Source organism: Oncorhynchus mykiss, chromosome 18, assembly GCF_013265735.2.
Source record: "Oncorhynchus mykiss isolate Arlee chromosome 18, USDA_OmykA_1.1, whole genome shotgun sequence".
In the NCBI taxonomy this organism is placed as follows: Eukaryota; Metazoa; Chordata; class Actinopteri; order Salmoniformes; family Salmonidae; genus Oncorhynchus; species Oncorhynchus mykiss.
Window position 1 is genome coordinate 9431952 of NC_048582.1, and position 24827 is coordinate 9456778.

Below are 24827 nucleotides of genomic sequence, written 5' to 3' on the forward strand. Positions count from 1 at the left end.
AACAGAGCAGCCAGCTGAAGGCTATTAGGGGCTTTCTTCCAGAGGCCTAGGTAACCAGCAGGCCAGAGACCAGGGCTGTCCTTAGTGTAGCCGCAGGCTGGAAACACACAGCCTCACCACTGTGCCAGGCACAGAGCAGGCAGCTGTTCCCTCATAGGCACCACAGCAATGGTCCTCATAGGATTTCTAAGTGATATTCCAGTACATGGATATTGAAGACAACTTGGGCTTATTCAGAGAGGGTCAATAAGTGAGAGAGGTTGAATTGCACTCGGTCTTCCACATCGGGTAATAGCCAGTCTATTAACCATCTCATCTTCAATGTTACTCATATGGAGTGGAGTCCTCTGACTACAGGACATCTGCTTTATCCATGTTAATCCATGATACGATGCATGGCTTCATTAGTGTTAATATTGTAACAGAGACAAAGATTCTGACAAGTCATGGACCCGTCATCTGTCCGTTCCTCCCTTCCATCCATCCCTCACCTGTTCCTCGTCTCCGATGGCGGCGATGTATCCCAGAATGCTGTGCATCTCCTCCTGGGTCATACCCTTGCTGATGTAATACTTCAGGAGGCCGCAGAGGGACGATCGGATGGTCTGATTGTCGTCTTCACTAATATCTCCCTCCCTGCTGACACTCTTACTGACAGATTTAGAATCACTTATTAAAAAAAAAAAAAAACACGTTTAACATAAATATTATTTTATGAGAAATCAAGTTGACTGTAGAACTTGTACAGTTATTACAATACATACATCTCATGTAACAGATGGAGCTAGAGTAGGACAATTATGAATCATGAGTAAAAACCAGAAGCTAAGCATTCTGGGAGATGGAGTCCCACCCGTAGTAAAGGCGAATGGTGTCCAGTAGAAATTGAACTCCGTATTTCTTCCGGAACTGCTTCCTGTTTTCTTTGATGACGGTGGACATGTACTGGATGTGACCTTCATCACCACGAGAAAGATTGACAAGAGTCACACACACAGGGATGGATAGGTTACATTCTAAAAGTAATCCATTAGTTACCTGCCCAAAAAATGGAATCAGTAACAGAACTTTTGGATTACCCAAACTAATTTAATTTGATTACTGTCAGTTACTTTTGGATTACTCTCCCCTTAAGAGGCATTATGCCGCGTTCACGGTCCAGTCGGAACTAGGAAACTCTGAAATTTCCGACTGGCTAACTGGTTGAAGTTATACACGTGCCACGTTCAACCAGTTAGGAAGTCCGAAACCTCAGAGTTCCGACTAGCATGTGAAGGTGGCATTAGAAGTAGACAAAAAGGGTCCATCAAACACATGTGGTGTGTCATTATAGTGGTCTCTGACTTGCTCAGGTGGAACAAACTTCAACTTGTTCCTGGATTTGTAACCAATCACACTCTCATATCGACTAACACGTGAACCCCCCTCACACAGACCCATGGTCCCAGGTGCTCACCGATGCGCAGGGGGAAGTCTCCCAGGTTCCAGATGCTGAAGTTGAACAGAAGGTGTGTGTGGAGCTGCTGCAGCAGCTGCTGGTTCTTTTCATAGGTAACCTGCTCCACCAGGAGCTGAGCAGACACCAAGACACTCACATCCACCAGACTGGCAGGCAGCTACACAGAGAGAAACACACACACGCCAAGAGAGAGACTCAATAAGAGAGGAGAGAGTAGAGAGAGAATGACAGAGACAAAGAGAGCAAGAGAGAATGACAGAAAGAGAGAGTGGAAAGAGATTGAGAGAGCACAGGCGAGAGAGAGAAAGAGGAGACAGAGAGAATGAAAGAGCCAGAGAGAGTTGATAACGGCGCCGGAGGGGATGGCCGCCGTTTCACGGGCTCCTAACCAACTGTGATATTTTGTGTTATTTTTATCATTGGTCGCAACTTACTTTGTACAAATGTTGCTGGTTCCGTCTCTTACGACCAAAAATAGCTTCTGGATATCAGAACAGTAATTACTGACCACGAACTGGACGGAGATTACTTCTTTAATGAGTCTGACGTGAAGGATATACAGCTTCTCCGAGACCAGGCCCAAATCCACGTCATTCGCGTGAAAATAATACGGAAATACAGGGGACGGAGATCGGGGTGCCTTGTGAGAGTCGTTGGCGAGTGGGTAACCCGCCTCAAACATCCGTTCTACTGGACAACGTGCAATCACTGGAGAATAAACCGGATGACCTCCGCACGAGACTGTCCTACCAACGGGACATTACATACTGTATTATCTTATGTTTCACCGAGTCGTGGCTAAACGACGACACGGGTAATATTCAGTTGGCTGGGTTTTCCTTGCATCGGCAGGACAGAACAGCTACGTCTGGTAAGATGAGGGGTGGAGGTGTGTCTATTTGTCAATAACAGCTGGTGCGCAATGTCTAATATTAAGGAGGTCTTGAGGCATTGCTCGCCTGAGGTAGAATACCTAATGATAAACTGTAGACCATCTACCAAGATAGATAATATATATAATATAATATAGATAAACTATAAAACTGACCATCCTACCAATCCTCGACTTTGGCGATGTCATTTACAAAATAGCCTCCAATACCCTACTCAACAAATTGGATGCAGTCTATCACAGTGCAATCCGTTTTGTCACCAAAGCCCCATATACTACCCACCATTGCGACCTGTACGCTCTCGTTGGCTGGCCCTCGCTTCATACTCGTCGCCAAACCCACTGGCTCCATGTCATCTACAAGACCCTGCTAGGTAAAGTCCCCCCTTATCTCAGCTCGCTGGTCACCATAGCATCTCCCACCTGTAGCACACGCTCCAGCAGGTATATCTCTCTAGTCACCCCCAAAACCAATTCTTTCTTTGGCCGCCTCTCTTTCCAGTTCTCTGCTGCCAATGACTGGAACGAACTACAAAAATCTCTAAAACTGGAAACACTTATCTACCTCACTAGCTTTAAGCACCAACTGTCAGAGCAGCTCACAGATTACTGCACCTGTACATAGCCCACCTATAATTTAGCCCAAACAACTACCTCTTTCCCAACTGTATTTAATTAATTTATTTATTTTGCTCCTTTGCACCCCATTATTTTTATTTCTACTTTGCACATTCTTCCATTGCAAAACTACCATACCAGTGTTTTACTTGCTATATTGTATTTACCTTGCCACCATGGCCTTTTTTGCCTTTACCTCCCTTCTCACCTCATTTGCTCACATTGTATATAGACTTGTTTATACTGTATTATTGACTGTATGTTTGTTTTACTCCATGTGTAACTCTGTGTCGTTGTATCTGTCGAACTGCTTTGCTTTATCTTGGCCAGGTCGCAATTGTAAATGAGAACTTGTTCTCAACTTGCCTACCTGGTTAAATAAAGGTAAAATAAAATAAAAACAAATATTTTTAGTAGCAGTCCATTTACAAACAAACTGATGCTGGCACTAAGACCACACTCACAGAGCTGTATAGGGCCATAAGCAAACAAGAAAATACTCATCCTAGTGGGCGGGACTTTAATGCAGGCAAACTTAAATCCATGTTACCTCATTTCTACCAGCATGTCACAAAACACTATAGACCACCTTTACTCCACACACCGAGACGCATACAAAAGCTCCCCCTCGCCCTCTATTTGGCACATCTGATCATAATTCTTACAAGCAAAAACTAAAGAAGGAAGTACCAGTGACTTGCTGAATACGGAAGTGGCCAGATGACGCGGATGCTACGCTACAGGACTGTTTTGCAGCACAGACTGGAATATGTTTCAGGATTCATCCAATGGCATTGAGAGTATACCACCTGTCACCAGCTTCATCAATAAGTGCATCGACGACGTCCCCCCCCACAGTGACCGTACGTACAGTGAGGGAACAAAGTATTTGATCCTCTGCTGATTTTGTACGTTTGCCCACTGACAAAGAAATGATCAGTCTATAATGGTAGGTTTATTTGAACAGTGAGAGACAGAACAAAAAAATCCAGAAAAATGCATGTCAAAAGTGTTATAAATTGATTTGCATCTACTCTCTCTAGTCATCTACTCTCTCTCTCTCTCTAGTTGAATTCTACTACACTGGCTCTGACGCTCGTCGGATGTGGCAGGGCTTGCAAACCTTTACGTACTATGAAGGGAAACCCAGCTGCAAGCTGCCCAGTGACGCGAGGCTACCAGACGAGCTAGATGCCTTTTATGGTCGCTTCGAGGCAAGCAACACTGAAGCATGCATGAGAGCACCAGCTGTTCCGGACGACTGTGTGATCACGCTCTCCGTAGCCAACAGTTCAACATTCACACGGCCGCAGGCCCAGACAGATTACCAGGACGTGTACTCAAAGCATGCGCGGACCAACTGGCAAGTGTCTTCACTGACATTTTCAACCTCTCCCTGACCGAATCTGTAATACCTACATGTTTCAAGCAGACCACTATAGTCCCTGTGCCCAAGGAAGCAAGGTAAACTGCCTAAATGATTACCGCCTGTGGCACTCACTTCGGTGGCCATGAAGAACTTTGAAAGGCTGGTCATGGCTCACATAAACACCATTATCCCAGAAACCATAGACCCACTCCAATTTGCATACCGCCCCAACAGATCCACAGATGATGTAATCTCAATTGCACTCCAACACTGGCCTTTCCCACCTGGACAAAAGGAACACTTATGTGAGAATGCTGTTCATTGACTACAGCTCAGCGTTCAACACCCTAGTGCCCACAAAGCTCATCACTAAGCTAAGGACCCCGGGACTGAACACCTCCCTCTGCAACAATTAAGCAAATGGCAACCTGGACCATTTACATTGACAACCCCCCCCCTTTTTTTACACTGCTGCTACTCACTGTTTATTATCTATGCATACTCACTTTACTACCATCTACATGAACAAAGAGAACGAAAGAGCCAGAGGGAGAGAGAGACAGGCAGACAAAAAGCGTTAACAGAGTGTCTAAACCTTCTGCATCAGTCCCCCCAGGGTGGCTACTCCATGGGAGTGCAGCAGGCTCTCCTGGTTGATGGGGTGACGCTGCAGGAAGTGCTTCAGCACCAGCAGGAAGGTGGCAACCAGGTTCTTCTCCAGACGCGCCTCTGAAACACACAGTCAGTTCAGTTCAATAACTGTAATGCTTGTATTATCACCTAAAGCTAAACATGTTTTGTGTTGGGGACTCACCCGAGGACCTGTTGGAGGGCAGGATGACCCAGTCCCCGTCCCCAGGAGAGGTGGCCGCGTCAGGGGTGGGGCTGATGAACTCTGACCCCGTGGGGTCGGCAGCAGTGTGGTTCTCAGGGGTCAGCAGGGTGAGTTGCTCCAGGATGGGGAAGAGGACAGGTAGACCTCCCACGCAGTTGATCATATCCTGAACACAGGAGTGTGAATCAGAAAGGGGAAAATTAACCAGAGGCTGAATCAGAAAGGGGAAATAATCAGAGACGGCATTGAATATAATTTTGCCCTGTAACCATCCCCCAAGACACCCTATTGCCTAGCCGGGATTGGAACCAGCAATCTTGCAGCTACTGATTGACTTATGTAACCTCTACACTACATACCACCCATCAACCATCCAATCAAATATTCAACAATAAAATGAGGAGAATATGTTGTCGTTGTTAAATCGTACCTTGATGTCCCAGTTGACAACCTTGTTCCCAGTCAGACGCCCATGGAGGAGGTTGGGGGACAGGTCCAAACAGATGGGGTTCCGACAAGCCTGTAGGAACCAGGAGACATATTTCCTTGTTACACCGCCTGTCACAACTGACAAGTCATTAACATCCATGACTGTAATAATAAAGCATGGGCGTGGCGTAATGAGGTAAATGACTGACAGTAGCCTAGTCCAATCACCTTGGGGGAGTAGTGCAGCAGAAGTTTAGTTGTGAGGTCACCGAGCTCCGCCTCCTGGGTCTTGAAAGGAGAAATGCAGTTTGGCCCTGAGAAGAGAAGGAAACCAACCAAAGATAAGATAACATGACTATAACCCTGGCCGTGTTCCAATGCTCATGAAACGCATCCTTCCTTCCTTTGAAGAAATCGCTGTTCTGACAACATCTGATTGACGAGACTCCAACAGAAATGAAGAGGTGTGAAAAATATGGTGGAAAGTTTCTCAGCCAATGCTCACATCAATCTAATGCCTGTAAAATCATGAAGAGGATGCACACTTCAGGGAGAGAATCAATGGAGTCCATTGGCTTCAATAATCCAATCCCGGTCAGATTATCGGGATTATCGAGATTATCTCAAGGAAGGGAGGAAGGATCGTTCAGGGATGCATTTTAAAATAGTTCTATGGGAGAAACCCAACTGCATTTCCCTGATTCCTTGCGTTCTCTCTCGTCGCCTCCTCCTCAAAACCCATTTGGATGAGAACATCAGAGGTCCCTCCCTCCTGACCTTTTCATCCAGTAGGTTGAAACAGAGGCGAGAAGAGAGGATGCGAGGAATCAAGGAAATGCTATTTAGATTCTCCCCATCTCTCTCACCGAGGCTGCAGAGGGCCTTGACGTGGTTGGGCTGCAGTGCTTCGTGGAACACCATGACGTTACCCAGTTGGCCCTGCAAGGAGGTGGGGCTGCCCCACTCGCTGTCCTGCGTCCCCGCAGAGATCAACTTGGTGACCGACTCAGGCTTGCCCCCCAGGAGGCTCCCCCAGCCCTGGGTCGACAGGATGCCCCCCAGGGAGGAGCGGGCGGAAGGGGGCGCTCCGGATAAGGGGGGGTCTGGGATTTGGGAGGGTGGTGGCGTGGTGGTCCGATGGCCCGCTGAGCCGATGCAGCAGGAGGTGAAAGGCTGAGGGGGCAAAAACACAGTCAGGGAACTGAATATGAGCTCACGGGCAAAAACATACACACAAATGTACAATTATATAAACAACACACGCGCGCACACACAATGTAATTCATGGTAACTCTCACCTCTGTCATGGTTGGGTACTTGAGTGGTGCTGACAGTTTCTGCTGTCCATCTACATAGATGTAAACTAGACTCTGTCCAAATGGCCTCTTCCCCGGTACATGGACTACACCTATACTGTGCTGTGGGCAGAACACACACAAGATTCAATCTCCCACAATTCACCCTGTCGGCAGCCAGCCATACAGAGCATGGAGACATATCTATTCTAGTGGTCTATGTTTAATTCTATGACACAGTCATGCCTACAGAAAAGTGATGTCACTCACCCAGAGTGAGTCACAGAAAGAGTAGTCTGGTAGCATCACTGTCATGTACTCCTTCTTGGTGCACACGGCAACCACCAGTACCCCTGCTGAACTGATGAAGGCCTCCAAGCCCGTTCCTCCCGGGGTGAAGAAACTACAGAGGAACAGACAACAGAGCACGTTACACACTCTTAACCTGTCTCTCCCCATCCTCCTGTCTCTCCGTCCCTCTCCCTCCCTCGACCACCATCTCTACCTCATCCACCTCCATCCATCCCTCTCCCTAGGTCACTCAACCCTCCGTCTCTCTCTCACCCTCCGTCTCTCTCTCACCCTCCGTCTCTCTCTCACCCTCCGTCTCTCTCTCACCCTCCGTCTCTCTCTCACCCTCCGTCTCTCTCTCACCCTCCGTCTCTCTCTCACCCTCCGTCTCTCTCTCACCCTCCGTCTCTCTCTCACCCTCCGTCTCTCTCTCACCCTCCGTCTCTCACCTGTACAGCTGCTTCCTCTTGTCTCCCTTGCCAGGCAGTCCCTGCTGGTCCTGGTCCAATGAGAGCCAGGCCAGGAAGCTGAAGGCGGGGCCCGGCCAGCGCATCACCATCGGCACGGCGATGCCAGCCATGCTGGGCGACAGATCAAAGTACTGCATGGCGCTCTCCAGACCCTGCTTCCGCACCATGCCCAGGACCGCCCTCAACACCGGGCCCACGTACGGGTGAGCCTGCCCGGGCTCCAGCGGCCTCAGAAGCCTGAGTAACTGGAGGAGCTCACCGCCGCTCAGCGACTGGCTCCCCAGCGACCCCAGCAAACTGACAAGGCTTTCAGCGCACGCCCGGTGCAGGCGAGCGTGGTGCCCAAGGGTGGCGAGGAGCCGCACGGCCATGGCGGCGTTGACGCAGGTGGCGCGCGTCTGTCGGTTGATGCAGCAGAGGCGGCGGAGCCAGTCGGCAGTGAACACCTGCAGCTCAGCAGAGTCCATCTCTGGGAGCCACTGGATGAGGAGGAGCAGGGGCTCCACGTTACTGATGCCCAGGATACCCACCGAGCTGTGTTCACCCTCCACAGCCTGAGAGGGAGGTGAGGGCGGGGAAGGAGAGAGGGAGAGTGGGCAGACATGACACATAGCGGGTAGGTGCACAGAGATACAGGGGGTTTAATGTCCCAAATGCAACCCTATTCTCCATGTAGAGTGATGCTCCTGTGACTATGAGCCAGAAGACAATATTCCCATAATCAGTGTATAGACAGTAGAAGGCTTGTGATTGCATTTTGGTTTAAGGCCTTAAATTAAAAAAGCAATATGCCTTGTGTTACAGTGGCATTAAAAATTAGTGTAAAATCCAGTCAAAAGTAGTCTACTATGGGAAATAGGTTGTACTTTAATATGAGAAGAACTCCAGTGACCGAGGGAATCTCTCACCATATTCATCAGTTCCTTCAGCAGGTGTCTGGAGGGCTGGCCCAGGGAGACCAGAACCTCAAACAGGTGAGTGTAGCCAATCCGCTCCTTGAACACCTCCTGTAGGGGCGGGACTAAACTGTTAGCAATACTGTTTGTGTGGATCAGTCTATATATATATGGATATGTTGGAAGGGTTTTGTGTGTGTGTGTGTGTGTGTGTGTGTGTGGTTCACCTTTGCAGCAGGTGACTTGTGCATCACCGTCGTCAGGGCTTTGATGGTTGCCACGGCGAGAGAGTCCAGTCGCCCTTGAAACACCTGAGACGATATCAGACCTGTCAATCTTTCTCCTGAGCCAATCCCCATTTCCTTAACCTCTCAGGGAGGTGTGTGCAGGATTGTACGTGAGTGAAACTAGCCCCTTTTTATCCCTGCCTTCATGCAAACAAAATGAATGATTCGTTTTTATCAAATCATTATTTAATGATCATCATTCTACGAATATAACATTGACATCATGCTTAATGATACCTCACTCCACTCGCAGGAATAAAAGGAGGCTGTTGGTGTGTGTGTGTGTGTGTGTGTGTGTAATCACTGCAGAGGTTTAGTGTCTGATTATTCGTGGACAGAAGCTGCAGTGTAAGTGCTCATTGCTCTTATTGCCCTTGATATAAAGAGGAAACAGACACGTCAGGCCTTTCTGCTCCAGACAACACCAGGAAAAATGGCACTTTCCCGTCAAGAGTCATTGTCTCACTAATATCACAGTACTCTCTGGAGCAGGAAGCTCTGAGGGCTCACCAAAACACAATATCTTAAGAATATATATTCCTCTCTCCTTCACACAGAGGAACACCAACACACACGGAGGAGCAACGCTTCCTCTTGTCGACAGACACACTGGCTCAGCCTCACACACACCCTCTCACACACACACACACACACACACCCTCACCCACACACATCCTCTGTCCAGCTCTGCCCTTCTCCAAATCTTTCTTTTCTCTCCCTTTAACAGAGTGTACAACATTCAGTGTGTCTCGGACCGGCTGGAGAGGATCTGTCCGTGGTGAAAGAAAATAAACAGAAAATAAAACCCACAGAAATATATATATATCTCAGACAGATGTTCAGACCACCTTGGCCATGGACGTCCATCAAGACACTAGCCACGATCTCCATGGTAACACAAGACAGATGAGGTGACAGCATTCCATTTGGAAACCCACATGACGCCAGCAGAGAAAACCAACAGGGGGGGAGGGAGGGGAAGATGTCATAAGGGAGGAAACAGAAGAGGGTAGAAGAATGACACGAGGAAAAGGAAAATGAATGAATGATGGGTAGCAACAAGAGAGAACGAGAGACCACTCCACGACAGGACAACTAGCTGATTAGTTCTTCTCATTGTACTGTAGCTTTGCTCTGTAAACCAACAAGTCTACTCTAAGTCTTTACTGCGTCATGGGGGGTTTTAATGCGTCATGGGGGTTTTACTGCGTCATGGGGGGTTTTAATGCGTCATGGGGGTTTTAATGCGTCATGGGGGTTTTAATGCGTCATGGGGGTTTTACTGCGTCATGGGGGTTTTAATGCGTCATGGGGGTTTTAATGCGTCATGGGGGTTTTAATGCGTCATGGGGGTTTTAATGCGTCATGGGGGTTTTACTGCGTCATGGGGGTTTTACTGCGTCATGGGGGTTTTAATGCGTCATGGGGGTTTTAATGCGTCATGGGGGTTTTAATGCGTCATGGGGGTTTTAATGCGTCATGGGGGTTTTAATGCGTCATGGGGGTTTTAATGCGTCATGGGGGTTTTAATGCGTCATGGGGGTTTTACTGCGTCATGGGGGTTTTAATGCGTCATGGGGGTTTTACTGCGTCATGGGGGTTTTAATGCGTCATGGGGGTTTTAATGCGTCATGGGGGTTTTAATGCGTCATGGGGGTTTTAATGCGTCATGGGGGTTTTAATGCGTCATGGGGGTTTTACTGCGTCATGGGGGTTTTAATGCGTCATGGGGGTTTTAATGCGTCATGGGGGTTTTACTGCGTCATGGGGGTTTTACTGCGTCATGGGGGTTTTAATGCGTCATGGGGGTTTTAATGCGTCATGGGGGTTTTAATGCGTCATGGGGGTTTTAATGCGTCATGGGGGTTTTACTGCGTCATGGGGGTTTTAATGCGTCATGGGGGTTTTAATGCGTCATGGGGGTTTTAATGCGTGCACTGACAGTTATTTGATGTTTCACATGAACTCAGCAACAAAAAAAAAGAGAAACGCCCTGTTTTCAAGACCCTGTCTTTTGAAGATAATTCGTAAAAATCCAAATAACTTCACAGATCTTCATTGTAAAGGGTTTAAACATTGTTTCCCATGCTTGTTCAATGAACCATAAACAATGAACATGCACCTGTGGAACGGTTGTTAAGACACTAACAGCTTGCAGACGGTAGGCAATTAAGGTCACTGTTAAGAAAACTTAGGACACTAAAGAGGCCTTTCTACTGACTCTGAAAAACACCAAAAGAAAGATGCCTAGGGTCTCTGCTCATGTGCATGAACATGTCTTAGACATGCTGCAAGGAGGCATGAGGACTGCAGATGTGGCCAGGGCAATAAATTGCAATGTCCGTACTGTGAGACGCCTAAGACAGCTCTACAAGGAGACAGGATGGACAGCTGATCGTCCTCGCAGTGGCAGACCACGTGTAACAACACCTGCACAGGATTGGTACATCCAAACATCACACCTGCGGGACAGGTACAGGATGGTGGCAACAACAACAACTGCCCGAGTTACACCAGGAACGCACAATCCCTCCATCAGTGCTCAGACTATCCGCAATAGGCTGAGAGAGGCTGGACTGAGGGCTTGTAGGCCTGTTGTAAGGCATGTTCTCACCAGACATCACTGGCAACTACATCGCCTATGGGCACAAACCCATAGTCGCTGGACCCGACAGGACTGGCAAAAAGTGCTCTTCACTGACGAGTCACGGTTTTGTCTCACCAGGGGTGGATGGTCGGATTCGCATTTATCGTTGAAGGAATGAGTGTTACACAGAGGCCTGTACTCTGGAGCAGGATCGATTTGGAGGTGGAGGGTCCAGGGATGGGAAGACATCCTCCTCCCTCATGTGGTACCCTTCCTGCAGGCTCATCTTGACATGACCCTCCAGAATGACAATGCCATCAGCCATACTGCTCATTCTGTGTGTGATTTCCTGCAAGACATGGCCAGCGAAGAGCGCAGATCTCAATCCCATTGAGCACGTCTGGGACCTGTTGGATCGGAGGGTGAGGGTTAGGGCCATTCCCTCCAGAAATGCCCAGGAACTTGCAGGTGCCTTGGTGGAAGTGTGGGGTAACATCTCACAGAAAGAACGGGCAAATCCGGTGCAGTCCATGAGGAGATGCAATGTAGTTACTGACTGTTACTTTTGATTTTGACCCCCTTTTGTTCAGGGACACATTACTCCATTTCTGTTAGTCACATGTCTGTGGAACTTGTTCAGTTTGTGTCTCAGTAGTTGAATCTTGTAATGTTCATACAAATATTTACACATGTTAAGTTTGCTGAAAATAAACAAAGTTGCCAAACATAATTTTTTGTTGTTGAGTTAACAACAACAAAAAGGTGCAGTGAAATGTGTTGTTTTACAGGGTCAGCCATAGTAGTAAGGCACCCCTGGAGAAAACTAGGGTTAAGTACGTTCCTCAAGGAGACAGACAGATTTTTCACCTTCACGGGTCGAGTATTCGAACCACCAACCTTTCGGTTACTGGCCCAACAATCTTTCATTGTGTGTGTGTGTGTCTCTCTCTCAGGTTGGGTAATGAAACAAGACATGTCTGTGGACTGTAAGGAAAATGAATGAATAAAGTATTTCATCTTCATTCATTAATTCCACAGCTGACCTATAGGAGAGGAGACAGCATAGGTCTGACTGTGGTCAGGTTGCTAGGTAACCAGGTAACCATGGGTGGCCATTTACACAGAGTCGGAGTATCGGATTACAGGTGCTCAAACTCTGCCTGACTACAAAGGAATACTTTGTAGAGTGTGTGAAATCACCTGGCCGCATGATAACCAGACCAACAGGTGAGTGTCTGCCTACAGATGATTCACTACAGGTGAGTCTTTGTGACTAAAGCACACTACAGACCAAGAGACACACTACAGACCACTGTATGTCAAGAGAACACTGCAAAACTACATTAAAAAGGGTACCAGTGAGTGTGTGTGAGTGCAGGGGAGGCCAGGTGAATAACACTGAACAGGGGGGACGGTTTGACCACACACTGCAGGTGATGTTGGTGCCTTTTGGAGATAGGGCTACATTCTGTAAAAGTTACTTTGAAGTAATTTCAGACAAATGTTACTGTAAAGACTGCTTAATAATTGATTGAATTACAGCTTGATAGACTGCTTGATTGATTGAATTACAGCTTGATAGACTGCTTGATTGATTGAATGACAGATTGACAGCTTAATTTATTGGCAGTTTGATAGACAGATTAATTGATTGATTGATTGATTGAGTAACTGCTTAATTTCGTAACTGCTTAATTTATTGAATGACAGCTTGAGAGACAGCTTAATTTATTGATTGACTGCTTGATTGAGTGACTGCTTAATTGATTGATTGATTGATTGGTTCTGACTACAGGGCAGCACAGATGTACATCTTGTCATGGAGTGGCCATATTGACGGGGATGGCGGTGACGATAGTATGAGTGACGGTGGTGGCGTGAGTGACGGTGGTGACAGGGTGGCAGTATACCTGGGTGTCACTCTCTCCTGTCACTGTCAGTAACCTGTTGGTGAAATCTTTCTGGTCCTTCTCTGCTGTCGTGCACCTAGCATTAACCAGCTGCAGAGTTGAACCAACAACAGGACGTGGTGGTGGGGGGGGGGGGGGGGGGGGGGGGGGGGGGCAGGGTGAGGGAGAGAGAAAAGAGTGGTGGATGGGGGTCAGAAGGTAAAGGTTGTGACTCACAGAGGGGCTGGGTGGGGGGGGGGTTAGTGGTACCGAAGTGCTCCAGCACTAAGTGTCATAACATGCACAGTGAGCCTGTATTGAAAGGCTCACGCACAGTGTAAGGTAACACTATGCTTCCTAGACAGAGTTACCTTGATACGCTGAGGAAAAACACACACAATAAACAGTAGGCTAAGACGTGCCCCCCCCCCAATCCTCATGTTCAACGTCCTTTGTGCCAGGGCTGCGCGAGACCATACCTTGCTGTTCTGTAGGAGGCGTGTCAGGTGCTCGAAGCAGTTGCTGTTGAGGAAGATGGCCTGCAGGACGGGACGGTCCGAACACAGGAACATATCCCTGATAGTGTCTGGAGGTCACAGACACAGGAGAAGAAGAAAAAGGGGAATGGGATATGAGAGAGCGATAAGGGGAAAGAGAAAGAGAGGAGGAGAGAGAGAGCGAGAGCCTTCATAAACTATTTATAAAGGCCTCTCTCTAAGTGCTTCATAAATCATGGAAATCAGAAGTCAGGTGACAGTGGTCAATACTCAACCTATACTAGGTGCTAGTGGTAATGTAAGTAGTTCAGTAAACCACACTGGTATAAAGAGTAACCTTGTCTGAGACTTAAAGACTTGCGTTAGCTTCCTGAGCTAATGCCTAGGCTTTAGCTCAGTGGGCTATTGCAGCTTTGTGGCGTACATGACAATCCGGGTTCGGTCACTCACCTAGCATGTGCACCTGCAGCGCTACGAAGCGGCTCTCCCAGTGGCGGCCCAGCACCTTATGACCTTTGACCCCTTGCTGCACGGCCGCTGCCGCCGGATCAGAGTTGAGCAGTTTGAAGTAGTTCTCCAGCACCGAGCCGATCTCCACCTGTATGAATGAATTAATGTTATTTTATTACACTTCAAATAAGCTACATTAGCAAATTGAATCAGCCAATTGAAATCAACAATATACATATTATTTAAAAAATCTGAAGATAAAAACATTATAAAGTCAACCATCTGGCTCTTGTCAGAACAACACCCTAAATAGTGTGAGTATAAATGACGTTGTCTGAAGAGATAGCATCGACTCTAACTTTATCTTGGTTTGTGCTGGTGACTGTGACCTCCTCCTCAGACCAATTGGCAGTACTCCAGAACATTGTTCTGGGAACCAAAAAGAGTATCCCAGTTTGTAAAGAAGAAGCCTCGTCAGTCACATGCAGAAACCAACGTTAATAATGAATAATGTAAATCATGCTTTATGACCTGTTTGTATAGCAGTATACACACATACACACTACTTCTCACCCCTGGTCACTCTAAAAGCACTGACCTGTTTACATAAATATGAAATTGTATTCTATTACTATCATGAATGATTTGATTTTTTTTAACTATGATTTGTGAAAGTTCCTAAACTATTGTTAACTGCAATTTATTGAGCTGGGAAAAGAAAACCAATCCATGTTAAAAAAATATATATATAATTCTAGTGACCTGGCGTTGGTCTGAGCTGCTGGCCAGGAGGGAGTGGACCACCTCCCTCAGACAGCCCAGGGTGAGCAGGGACTTCCGGTCTGGAGCCTCACTGTCCCAGTCCTCCCCGTCCATGTCTCCCCCCTCATAGTCCCCCAGCACACGCAGCAGAACCTCCATGGTGGCTGGGGAGATGGCTAGTAGAGCATTACGCTGTGGAGGGAGGGAGGGAGGGAGCCTTCATAAACGCTTTCTACGGCCTGCTCCAGTTTAAAGGGTGGTTATATACCACTAAATGTCCTGCTCCAGTTTAAAGGGTGGTTATATACCACTAAATGTCCTGCTACAGTTTAAAGGATGGTTATATACCACTAAATGTCCTGCTCCAGTTTAAAGGGTGGTTATATACCACTAAATGTCCTGCTCCAGTTTAAAGGGTGGTTATATACCACTAAATGTCCTGCTCCAGTTTAAAGGGTGGTTATATACCACTAAATGTCCTGCTCCAGTTTAAAGGGTGGTTATATACCACTAAATGTCCTGCTCCAGTTTAAAGGATGGTTATATACCACTAAATGTCCTGCTCCAGTTTAAAGGGTGGTTATATACCACTAAATGTCCTGCTACAGTTTAAAGGGTGGTTATATACCACTAAATGTCCTGTTCCAGTTTAAAGGGTGGTTATATACCACTAAATGTCCTGCTCCAGTTTAAAGGGTGGTTATATACCACTAAATGTCCTGCTACAGTTTAAAGGATGGTTATATACCACTAAATGTCCTGCTCCAGTTTAAAGGGTGGTTATATACCACTAAATGTCCTGCTCCAGTTTAAAGGGTGGTTATATACCACTAAGTGTCCTGCTCCAGTTTAAAGGGTGGTTATATACCACTAAATGTCCTGCTACAGTTTAAAGGGTGGTTATATACCACTAAATGTCCTGCTCCAGTTTAAAGGATGGTTATATACCACTAAATGTCCTGCTCCAGTTTAAAGGGTGGTTATATACCACTAAATGTCCTGCTCCAGTTTAAAGGATGGTTATATACCACTAAATGTCCTGCTCCAGTTTAAAGGGTGGTTATATACCACTAAATGTCCTGCTACAGTTTAAAGGGTGGTTATATACCACTAAATGTCCTGCTCCAGTTTAAAGGGTGGTTATATACCACTAAATGTCCTGCTACAGTTTAAAGGGTGGTTATATACCACTAAACGTCCTGCTCCAGTTTAAAGGGTGGTTATATACCACTAAATGTCCTGCTACAGTTTAAAGGATGGTTATATACCACTAAATGTCCTGCTCCAGTTTAAAGGGTGGTTATATACCACTAAATGTCCTGCTACAGTTTAAAGGATGGTTATATACCACTAAACGTCCTGCTCCAGTTTAAAGGGTGGTTATATACCACTAAATGTCCTGCTACAGTTTAAAGGGTGGTTATATACCACTAAATGTCCTGCTCCAGTTTAAAGGGTGGTTATATACCACTAAATGTCCTGCTCCAGTTTAAAGGGTGGTTATATACCACTAAATGTCCTGCTACAGTTTAAAGGGTGGTTATATACCACTAAATGTCCTGCTCCAGTTTAAAGGATGGTTATATACCACTAAATGTCCTGTTCCAGTTTAAAGGGTGGTTATATACCACTAAATGTCCTGCTACAGTTTAAAGGGTGGTTATATACCACTAAATGTCCTGCTACAGTTTAAAGGGTGGTTATATACCACTAAATGTCCTGCTCCAGTTTAAAGGATGGTTATATACCACTAAATGTCCTGCTCCAGTTTAAAGGGTGGTTATACACCACTAAAATGTCCTGCTCCAGTTTAAAGGGTGGTTATATACCACTAAATGTCCTGCTACAGTTTAAAGGGTGGTTATATACCACTAAATGTCCTGCTCCAGTTTAAAGGGTGGTTATATACCACTAAGTGTCCTGCTCCAGTTTAAAGGGTGGTTATATACCACTAAATGTCCTGCTTCAGTTTAAAGGGTGGTTATATACCACTAAATGTCCTGCTCCAGTTTAAAGGATGGTTATATACCACTAAATGTCCTGCTACAGTTTAAAGGGTGGTTATATACCACTAAATGTCCTGCTCCAGTTTAAAGGGTGGCTATATACCACTAAATGTCCTGCTCCAGTTTAAAGGGTGGTTATATACCACTAAATGTCCTGCTCCAGTTTAAAGGGTGGTTATATACCACTAAATGTCCTGCTACAGTTTAAAGGGTGGTTATATACCACTAAATGTCCTGCTCCAGTTTAAAGGGTGGTTATATACCACTAAATGTCCTGCTCCAGTTTAAAGGGTGGTTATATACCACTAAATGTCCTGCTACAGTTTAAAGGATGGTTATATACCACTAAATGTCCTGCTACAGTTTAAAGGGTGGTTATATACCACTAAATGTCCTGCTCCAGTTTAAAGGGTGGTTATATACCACTAAATGTCCTGCTCCAGTTTAAAGGGTGGTTATATACCACTAAATGTCCTGCTCCAGTTTAAAGGGTGGTTATATACCACTAAATGTCCTGCTCCAGTTTAAAGGGTGGTTATATACCACTAAATGTCCTGCTACAGTTTAAAGGGTGGTTATATACCACTAAATGTCCTGCTCCAGTTTAAAGGGTGGTTATATACCACTAAACGTCCTGCTCCAGTTTAAAGGGTGGTTATATACCACTAAATGTCCTGTTCCAGTTTAAAGGATGGTTATATACCACTAAATGTCCTGCTACAGTTTAAAGGGTGGTTATATACCACTAAATGTCCTGCTACAGTTTAAAGGATGGTTATATACCACTAAATGTCCTGCTCCAGTTTAAAGGATGGTTATATACCACTAAATGTCCTGCTCCAGTTTAAAGGGTGGTTATATACCACTAAATGTCCTGCTACAGTTTAAAGGGTGGTTATATACCACTAAATGTCCTGCTCCAGTTTAAAGGGTGGTTATATACCACTAAATGTCCTGCTCCAGTTTAAAGGATGGTTATATACCACTAAATGTCCTGCTACAGTTTAAAGGGTGGTTATATACCACTAAATGTCCTGCTACAGTTTAAAGGATGGTTATATACCACTAAATGTCCTGCTCCAGTTTAAAGGGTGGTTATATACCACTAAATGTCCTGCTACAGTTTAAAGGGTGGTTATATACCACTAAATGTCCTGCTCCAGTTTAAAGGATGGTTATATACCACTAAATGTCCTGCTACAGTTTAAAGGGTGGTTATATACCACTAAATGTCCTGCTCCAGTTTAAAGGGTGGTTATATACCACTAAATGTCCTGCTCCAGTTTAAAGGATGGTTATATACCACTAAATGTCCTGCTACAGTTTAAAGGGTGGTTATATACCACTAAATGTCTTGCTCCAGTTTAAAGGGTGGTTATATACCACTAAATGTCCTGCTCCAGTTTAAAGGGTGGTTATATACCACTAAATGTCCTGCTCCAGTTTAAAGGGTGGTTATATACCACTAAATGTCCTGCTACAGTTTAAAGGATGGTTATATACCACTAAATGTCCTGCTCCAGTTTAAAGGGTGGTTATATACCACTAAATGTCCTGCTCCAGTTTAAAGGATGGTTATATACCACTAAATGTCCTGCTCCAGTTTAAAGGGTGGTTATACACCACTAAATGTCCTGCTACAGTTTAAAGGGTGATTATATACCACTAAGTGTAAATGAGGACCATTGCGTTCTCTACAGTGCATTCGGAAAGTATTCAGGACTTTTGACTTGTCCACATTGTTACGTTACAGCCTAATTCTAAAATGATTCAAATGGTTTTTTACCCCCTCATCAATCTACACACAAAACCACATAATGACAAAGTAAAAACAGGTTTAGAAATGTTTGCAAATTTACTACAAATAAAAAACAGAATTATCACATTTATGTAAGTATTCAGACCCTTTACTCAGTACTTTGTTGAAGCACAGTGGGCAGCAATTACAGACTCAAATTTTCTGGGGCAGTGGTCTCCCACACTTTGAATAGTCTCGTACCCCTTCAAACATTCAACCTCCAGCTGCGTACCCCCTCTAGCTCTAGCACCAGGGTCAGCACGCTCTCAAATATTGTTTTGCCATCATTGTAAGCCTGTCACACACACACTATACAATACATTTATTAAACATAAGAATGAGTGTGAGTTGTCACAACACAGCTCGTGGGAAGTGACAAATAGCTCTTATAGGACCAGGGCACAAGTAATAATAATCATCAATAATTTAGCTCTTTATTTAGCCATCTTACATATAAAACCTTATTTGTTCATAAAAAATTGTGAATAACTCACCACAGGTTAATGAGAAGCGTGTGCTTGAAAGGATGCACATAACTCTGCAATGTTGTATTGGAGAGAGTCTCAGTCATAAATAATTTCTCACACACAGTCTGTACCTGTATTTAGTTTCATGCTAGTGAAGTCTGACAATCCACTCTCACATACACGACCATTCAAAAGTTTGGGGTCACTTAAAAATCTCCTCGTTTTTGAAAGTACATTTTTTGTCCATTAAAATAACATAAAATTGATCAGAAATACAGTGTAGACATTATTAATGTTGTAAATGAATATTGTAGCTGGAAACGGATGATTTTTAATGGAATATCTACATAGGTGTACAGAGGCCCATTATCAGCAACCATCACTCCTGTGTTCCAATGGCACGTTGTGTTAGCTAATCCAAGTTGATCATTTTAAAAGGCTAACTGATCATTAGAAAACCCTTTTGCAATTATGTTAGCAAAGCTGAAAACTGTTGTCCTGATTAAAGAAGCAATAAAACTGGCCTTCTTTAAACTAGTTGAGTATCTGGAGCATCAGCATTTGTGGGTTTGAAACAAATACCTTTCTTCTGAAACTCGTCAGTCTATTCTTGTTCTGAGAAGTGAAGGCTATTCCATGCAAGAAATTGCCAAGAAACTGAAGATCTCGTACAACGCTGCGTACTACTCCCGTCACAGAACAGTGCAAACTGGCCCTAACCAGAATAGAAAGAGTGGGAGGCCCCGGTGCACAACTGAGCAAGAGGACAAGTACATTAGTGTCTAGTTTGAGAAACAGACGCCTCACAAGTCCTCAACTGGCAGCTTCATTAAATAGTACCCGCAAAACACCAGTCTCAACATCAACAGTGAAGAGGCAACTCTGGGATGCTGGTGGCTCCAAACTTCTTCCATTTAAGAATGATGGAGGCCACTGTGTTCTTTGGGACCTTCAATGCTGCAGAAATGTTTTGGTACCCTTCCCCACATGTGCCTGGACACAATCCTGTCTCAGAACTCTACGGACAATTGCTTCAACCTCATGGCTTGGTTTTTGCTCTGACATGCACTGTCAACTGTGGGACCTTATATAGACAGGTGTGTGCCTTTCCAAATCATGTCCAATCACTTGAATTTACCACAGGTGGACTCCAATCAAGATGTAGAAACATCTGAAGGATGATCAATTGAAACAGGACGCACCTGAGCTCAATCTCGAGTCTCATTGCAAAGGTTCTGAATAGTTACGTAAATAACGTATTTTTTTATTTTTAATACATTTCTTTTAAAAAACATTTTCACTGTCATTGTGGGGAATTGTGTAGATTGATGAGGAAATGGTTGTATTCAATCCACTTTAGAATAAGGCTGTAACGTAACAAAATGTGGAAAAAGTCTAGGGGTCTGAATACTTTCCGAAAGCCCTGTATAAATACCTAGGTGTCTGGTTAGACTGTAATCGCTCCTTCCAGACTCACATCAAGCATCTCCAATCCAAAATTACATTTACAATCGGCTTCCTATTTCACAACAAAGGCTCCTTCACTCACGCTGCCAAACATACCCTCATAAAACTGACTATCCTACCAATCCTTGAATTCGGTGATGACATTTACAAAATGTAAATGCCTCCAACACTCTACTCCGCAAACTGGATGTAGTCTATCACAGTGCCATCCGTTTTGTCACCAAAGCCCCATATACTACCCACCACTGTGATCTGAATGCGCTCGTTGGCTGGCCTTCACCACATATTCGTTGCCAAACCCACTCGCTCAAGGTCATCTATAACCCTCTGCTAGGTAAAGCCCCGCCTTAGCTCACTGGTCACCATAGCAACACCCACTAGTAGCACGCGCTCCAGCAGGTATATTTCACTGGTCACCCCCAAAGCCAAAACTTCCTTTGGCCGCCTTTCCTTCCAGTTCTCTGCTGCCAATGACTGGAATGAAATGCAAAAATCATTGAAGCTGGAGATACATCTCCCTCTCTAATTTTAAGCATCAGCTGTCAGAGCAGCTTACCCATCACTGTACCTGTACACAGCCTATCTGTAAATAGCACACCCAACTACCTCATCCCCATATTATTACTTACCATCTTGCTCTTTTGCACCCCAGTATTTCTACTTGCACATCATCATCTGCACAACGATCACTCCAGTGTTAATGCTAAATTGTAATTATTTAGCCTCTAGCGCCTATTATTTAACCTCCCTACATTTGCACACACTGTACATAGATTTTTCTATTGTGTTATTGACTGTACGTTTGTTTATGTGTAACTCTGTGTTGTTGTTTTTGTCGCACTGCGTTGCTTTATCTTGGCCAGGTAGCAGTTGGAAATTGTTAACTGGTTAAATAAAGGTGAAATAAAAAAATTACGCCTTCAATTGTTCTCATGTGGCAAACATGACTTTATATGCCGGGATAGTGTATGGTCACATGACTTTATATGCCGGGATAGTGTAGGGTCACATGACTTTATATGGCCGTGATGGTGTAGTGTCACATTACTTTATATGCTGGTGTAGTGTAGGGTGTAGTGTGTAGGGGATAGTGCAGGGTGTAGTGCAGGGTGTAGTGCAGGGTGTAGTGCAGGGTGTAGTGCAGGGTGTAGTGCAGGGTGTAGTGCAGGGTGTAGTGCAGGGTGTAGTGCAGGGTGTAGAGTAGGGTGTAGAGTAGGGTGTAGAGTAGGGTGTAGAGTAGGGTGTAGTGTAGGGTGTAGTGTAGGGTGTAGTGTAGGGTGTAGTGTAGGATGAAAAGAGTGCATCTTGATTCTCACCTGTCCCCCTGCCACGATGGCTCCAAACAGGTGTAACAGACAGCATTTCAGACTGTCCTTAAGGTGTTCACTCTCCTGGAAGCACTCTGAAACACACACACACAGTCAGTGGACATGGAAAACTGTGGGTGTTTTGTTAACTATGCAAATATAACACCCACAACATGAGGCCAGTCTGGTCTGATGTTGAGAGAACGGCCTCTTGAATGGCTCCATCTCAGTCTGGTCTGGTGTTGAGAGAACGGCCTCTTGAATGGCTCCATCTCAGTCTGGTCTGGTGCTGAGAGAATGGCCTCTTGAATAGCTGCCTGTCTCGCTCATACAAACAATACATTCATTCATTCACTCACATGCACACAGTCGCACACGCGTCACACACACCGTGACATACACACACACACACATGCCCACAGACACACAGTCTCTATCATGTTCCCTTGGGGCCAGTCTTTTCAGTCATACATTAACTCATCTGTCAACACATCCCAGTGAGGAGCAGCAGCAGCAGCAGCATGGCCTCCCAGGTCAGCACCGTTCCCTCTACAGGCCAACCCCAGACAGTAGCAAACCAATCCCAGGGGGATAAAGCTAGGTCAGAACCAATGATCCCAGACAAGACAGATGGTCCCCCACTCACCTGGTCCCCCACACACCTCGTCCCCCACACACACACACCTCGTCCCCCACATACCCCCCCCACACACACAAACCTAATTTCCCCCCCCACACACACACACATACCTCGCCCCCCCCCCCCCACACACACACACCTCGCCACCCCCCCCACACACACACACCTCGCCCCCCCCCCACACACACACACACACCTCGTCCCCCACACACACACACCTCGTCCCCCACACACACACACCTCGTCCCCCACACACACACACCTCGTCCCCCACACACACACACCTCGTCTCCCACCCACACACACCTCGTCCCCCACACACACACACACCTCGTCCCCCACACACACCTCGTCCCCCACACACACCTCGTCCCCCACACACACCTCGTCCCCCACACACACCTCGTCCCCCACACACACACACACACACCTCTTCCCCCACACACACACACACACCTCGTCCCCCACACACACACACACCTCGTCCCCCACACACACACACCTCGTCCCCCACACACACACACCTCGTCCCCCACACACACACACCTCGTCCTCCACACACACACACACACACCTCGTCCCCCACACACACACCTCGTCCCCCACACACACACACTTCGTCACCCTCCCCATTTCTTCCACACACTATTCCTCACTCCCTCTACTGTACCATTCATATCCTCTCGGAGCCTCCCACACTTCACACACACACACACACACAGGCATGCGCTAACACACACGCGTGCGCGCACACGGTGGCAGGTTGCTGGAGTGGCCTTGAGGCAACTGGATGGAGCTAAAGAGTTCTCTCTGTGGTGTTGACAGAAACCACAGACACAAAGAGAGGCTGTTTGTTCCAAGATGGCCGCTGTCGCCAGAGGCCCAGACAGCCACCGTTCACTACCAGGCTGATCTGGACAGCCTGGCAAATAGACTAAGGAGAGGACACAAAGACTGGATTCTTCTGGGATAGAGTGAGAGGACTGAAAGAGTCAGAGGTATGAGGAAGAATAGAGTGAAGAAGGAAAGACAGAGTGGAGAGTGAGAGTGGAGCTCTGAGGGGAGGCTGTTCCTAAACTGGAAGGAGGAAAGAGAGTAGAGCTCTGAGGGGAGGCTGTTCCTAAACTGGAAGGAGGAAAGAGAGTAGAGCTCTGAGGGGAGGCTGTTCCTAAACTGGAAGGAGGAAAGAGAGTAGAGCTCTGAGGGGAGGCTGTTCCTAAACTGGAAGAGGAAAGAGAGTGGAGCTCTGAGGGGAGGAGGTTCCTAAGCTGGGAGAGGAAAGAGAGTGGAGCTCTGACAGGAGGCTGTTCCTAAACTGGAAGAGGAAAGAGAGTGGAGCTCTGAGGGGTGGCTGTTCCTAAGCTGGGAGAGGAAAGAGAGTGGAGCTCTGAGGGGAGGCTGTTCCTAAGCTGGGAGAGGAAAGAGAGTGGAGCTCTGAGGGGAGGCTGTTCCTAAACTGGAAGAGGAAAGAGAGTGGAGCTCTGAGGGGAGGCTGTTCCTAAGCTGGGAGAGGAAAGAGAGTGGAGCTCTGAGGGGAGGCTGTTCCTAAGCTGGGAGAGGAAAGAGAGTGGAGCTCTGAGGGGAGGCTGTTCCTAAGCTGGGAGAGGAAAGAGAGTGGAGCTCTGAGGGGAGGCTGTTCCTAAGCTGGGAGAGGAAAGAGAGTGGAGCTCTGAGGGGAGGCTGTTCCTAAGCTGGGAGAGGAAAGAGAGTGGAGCTCCGAGGGGAGGCTGTTCCTAAGCTGGGAGAGGAAAGAGAGTGGAGCTCTGAGGGGAGGCTGTTCCTAAACTGGAAGAGGAAAGAGAGTGGAGCTCCGAGGGAAGGCTGTTCCTAACCTGGGAGAGGAAAGAGAGTGGAGCTCCGAGGGGAGGCTGTTCCTAAGCTGGGAGAGGAAAGAGAGTGGAGCTCTGAGGGAAGGCTGTTCCTAAGCTGGGAGAGGAAAGAGAGTGGAGCTCCGAGGGGAGGCTGTTCCTAAGCTGGAAGAGGAAAGAGAGTGGAGCTCTGAGGGGAGGCTGTTCCTAAGCTGGGAGAGGAAAGAGAGTGGAGCTCTGAGGGGAGGCGGTTCCTAAGCTGGGAGAGGAAAGCAGGGAAGTGTGATCTGTTTTCTCTAGAGAGACCT

The 24827-nt window shown here is 46.4% G+C and overlaps 1 protein-coding gene across 3 annotated transcripts in view; it reads right to left on the minus strand.

The window, feature by feature from the left end:
* Positions 1 to 24827, minus strand: part of LOC110495568 (neurobeachin-like protein 1) — a 73674-nt gene that overhangs the window by 28764 nt on the left and 20083 nt on the right. Inside the window, exons 8-25 of one of the 3 annotated variants that reach the window (XM_036951728.1) lie at positions 22081 to 22166; positions 15027 to 15218; positions 14265 to 14412; positions 13797 to 13903; positions 13339 to 13428; positions 8782 to 8865; positions 8567 to 8665; positions 7638 to 8212; positions 7168 to 7300; positions 6901 to 7020; positions 6469 to 6775; positions 5831 to 5916; positions 5604 to 5693; positions 5153 to 5339; positions 4934 to 5067; positions 1457 to 1616; positions 854 to 956; positions 492 to 651 (exon numbers count right to left, since the gene is read on the minus strand). In XM_036951728.1, the coding sequence (XP_036807623.1) occupies positions 492 to 651; positions 854 to 956; positions 1457 to 1616; positions 4934 to 5067; positions 5153 to 5339; positions 5604 to 5693; positions 5831 to 5916; positions 6469 to 6775; positions 6901 to 7020; positions 7168 to 7300; positions 7638 to 8212; positions 8567 to 8665; positions 8782 to 8865; positions 13339 to 13428; positions 13797 to 13903; positions 14265 to 14412; positions 15027 to 15218; positions 22081 to 22166 (2861 nt within the window). Of the gene's footprint in view, positions 1 to 491; positions 652 to 853; positions 957 to 1456; positions 1617 to 4933; positions 5068 to 5152; positions 5340 to 5603; positions 5694 to 5830; positions 5917 to 6468; positions 6776 to 6900; positions 7021 to 7167; positions 7301 to 7637; positions 8213 to 8566; positions 8666 to 8781; positions 8866 to 9505; positions 9611 to 13338; positions 13429 to 13796; positions 13904 to 14264; positions 14413 to 15026; positions 15219 to 22080; positions 22167 to 24827 lie in introns of those variants that run through there. The other 2 variants (XM_036951729.1, XM_036951730.1) reach the window with 2 other exon arrangements.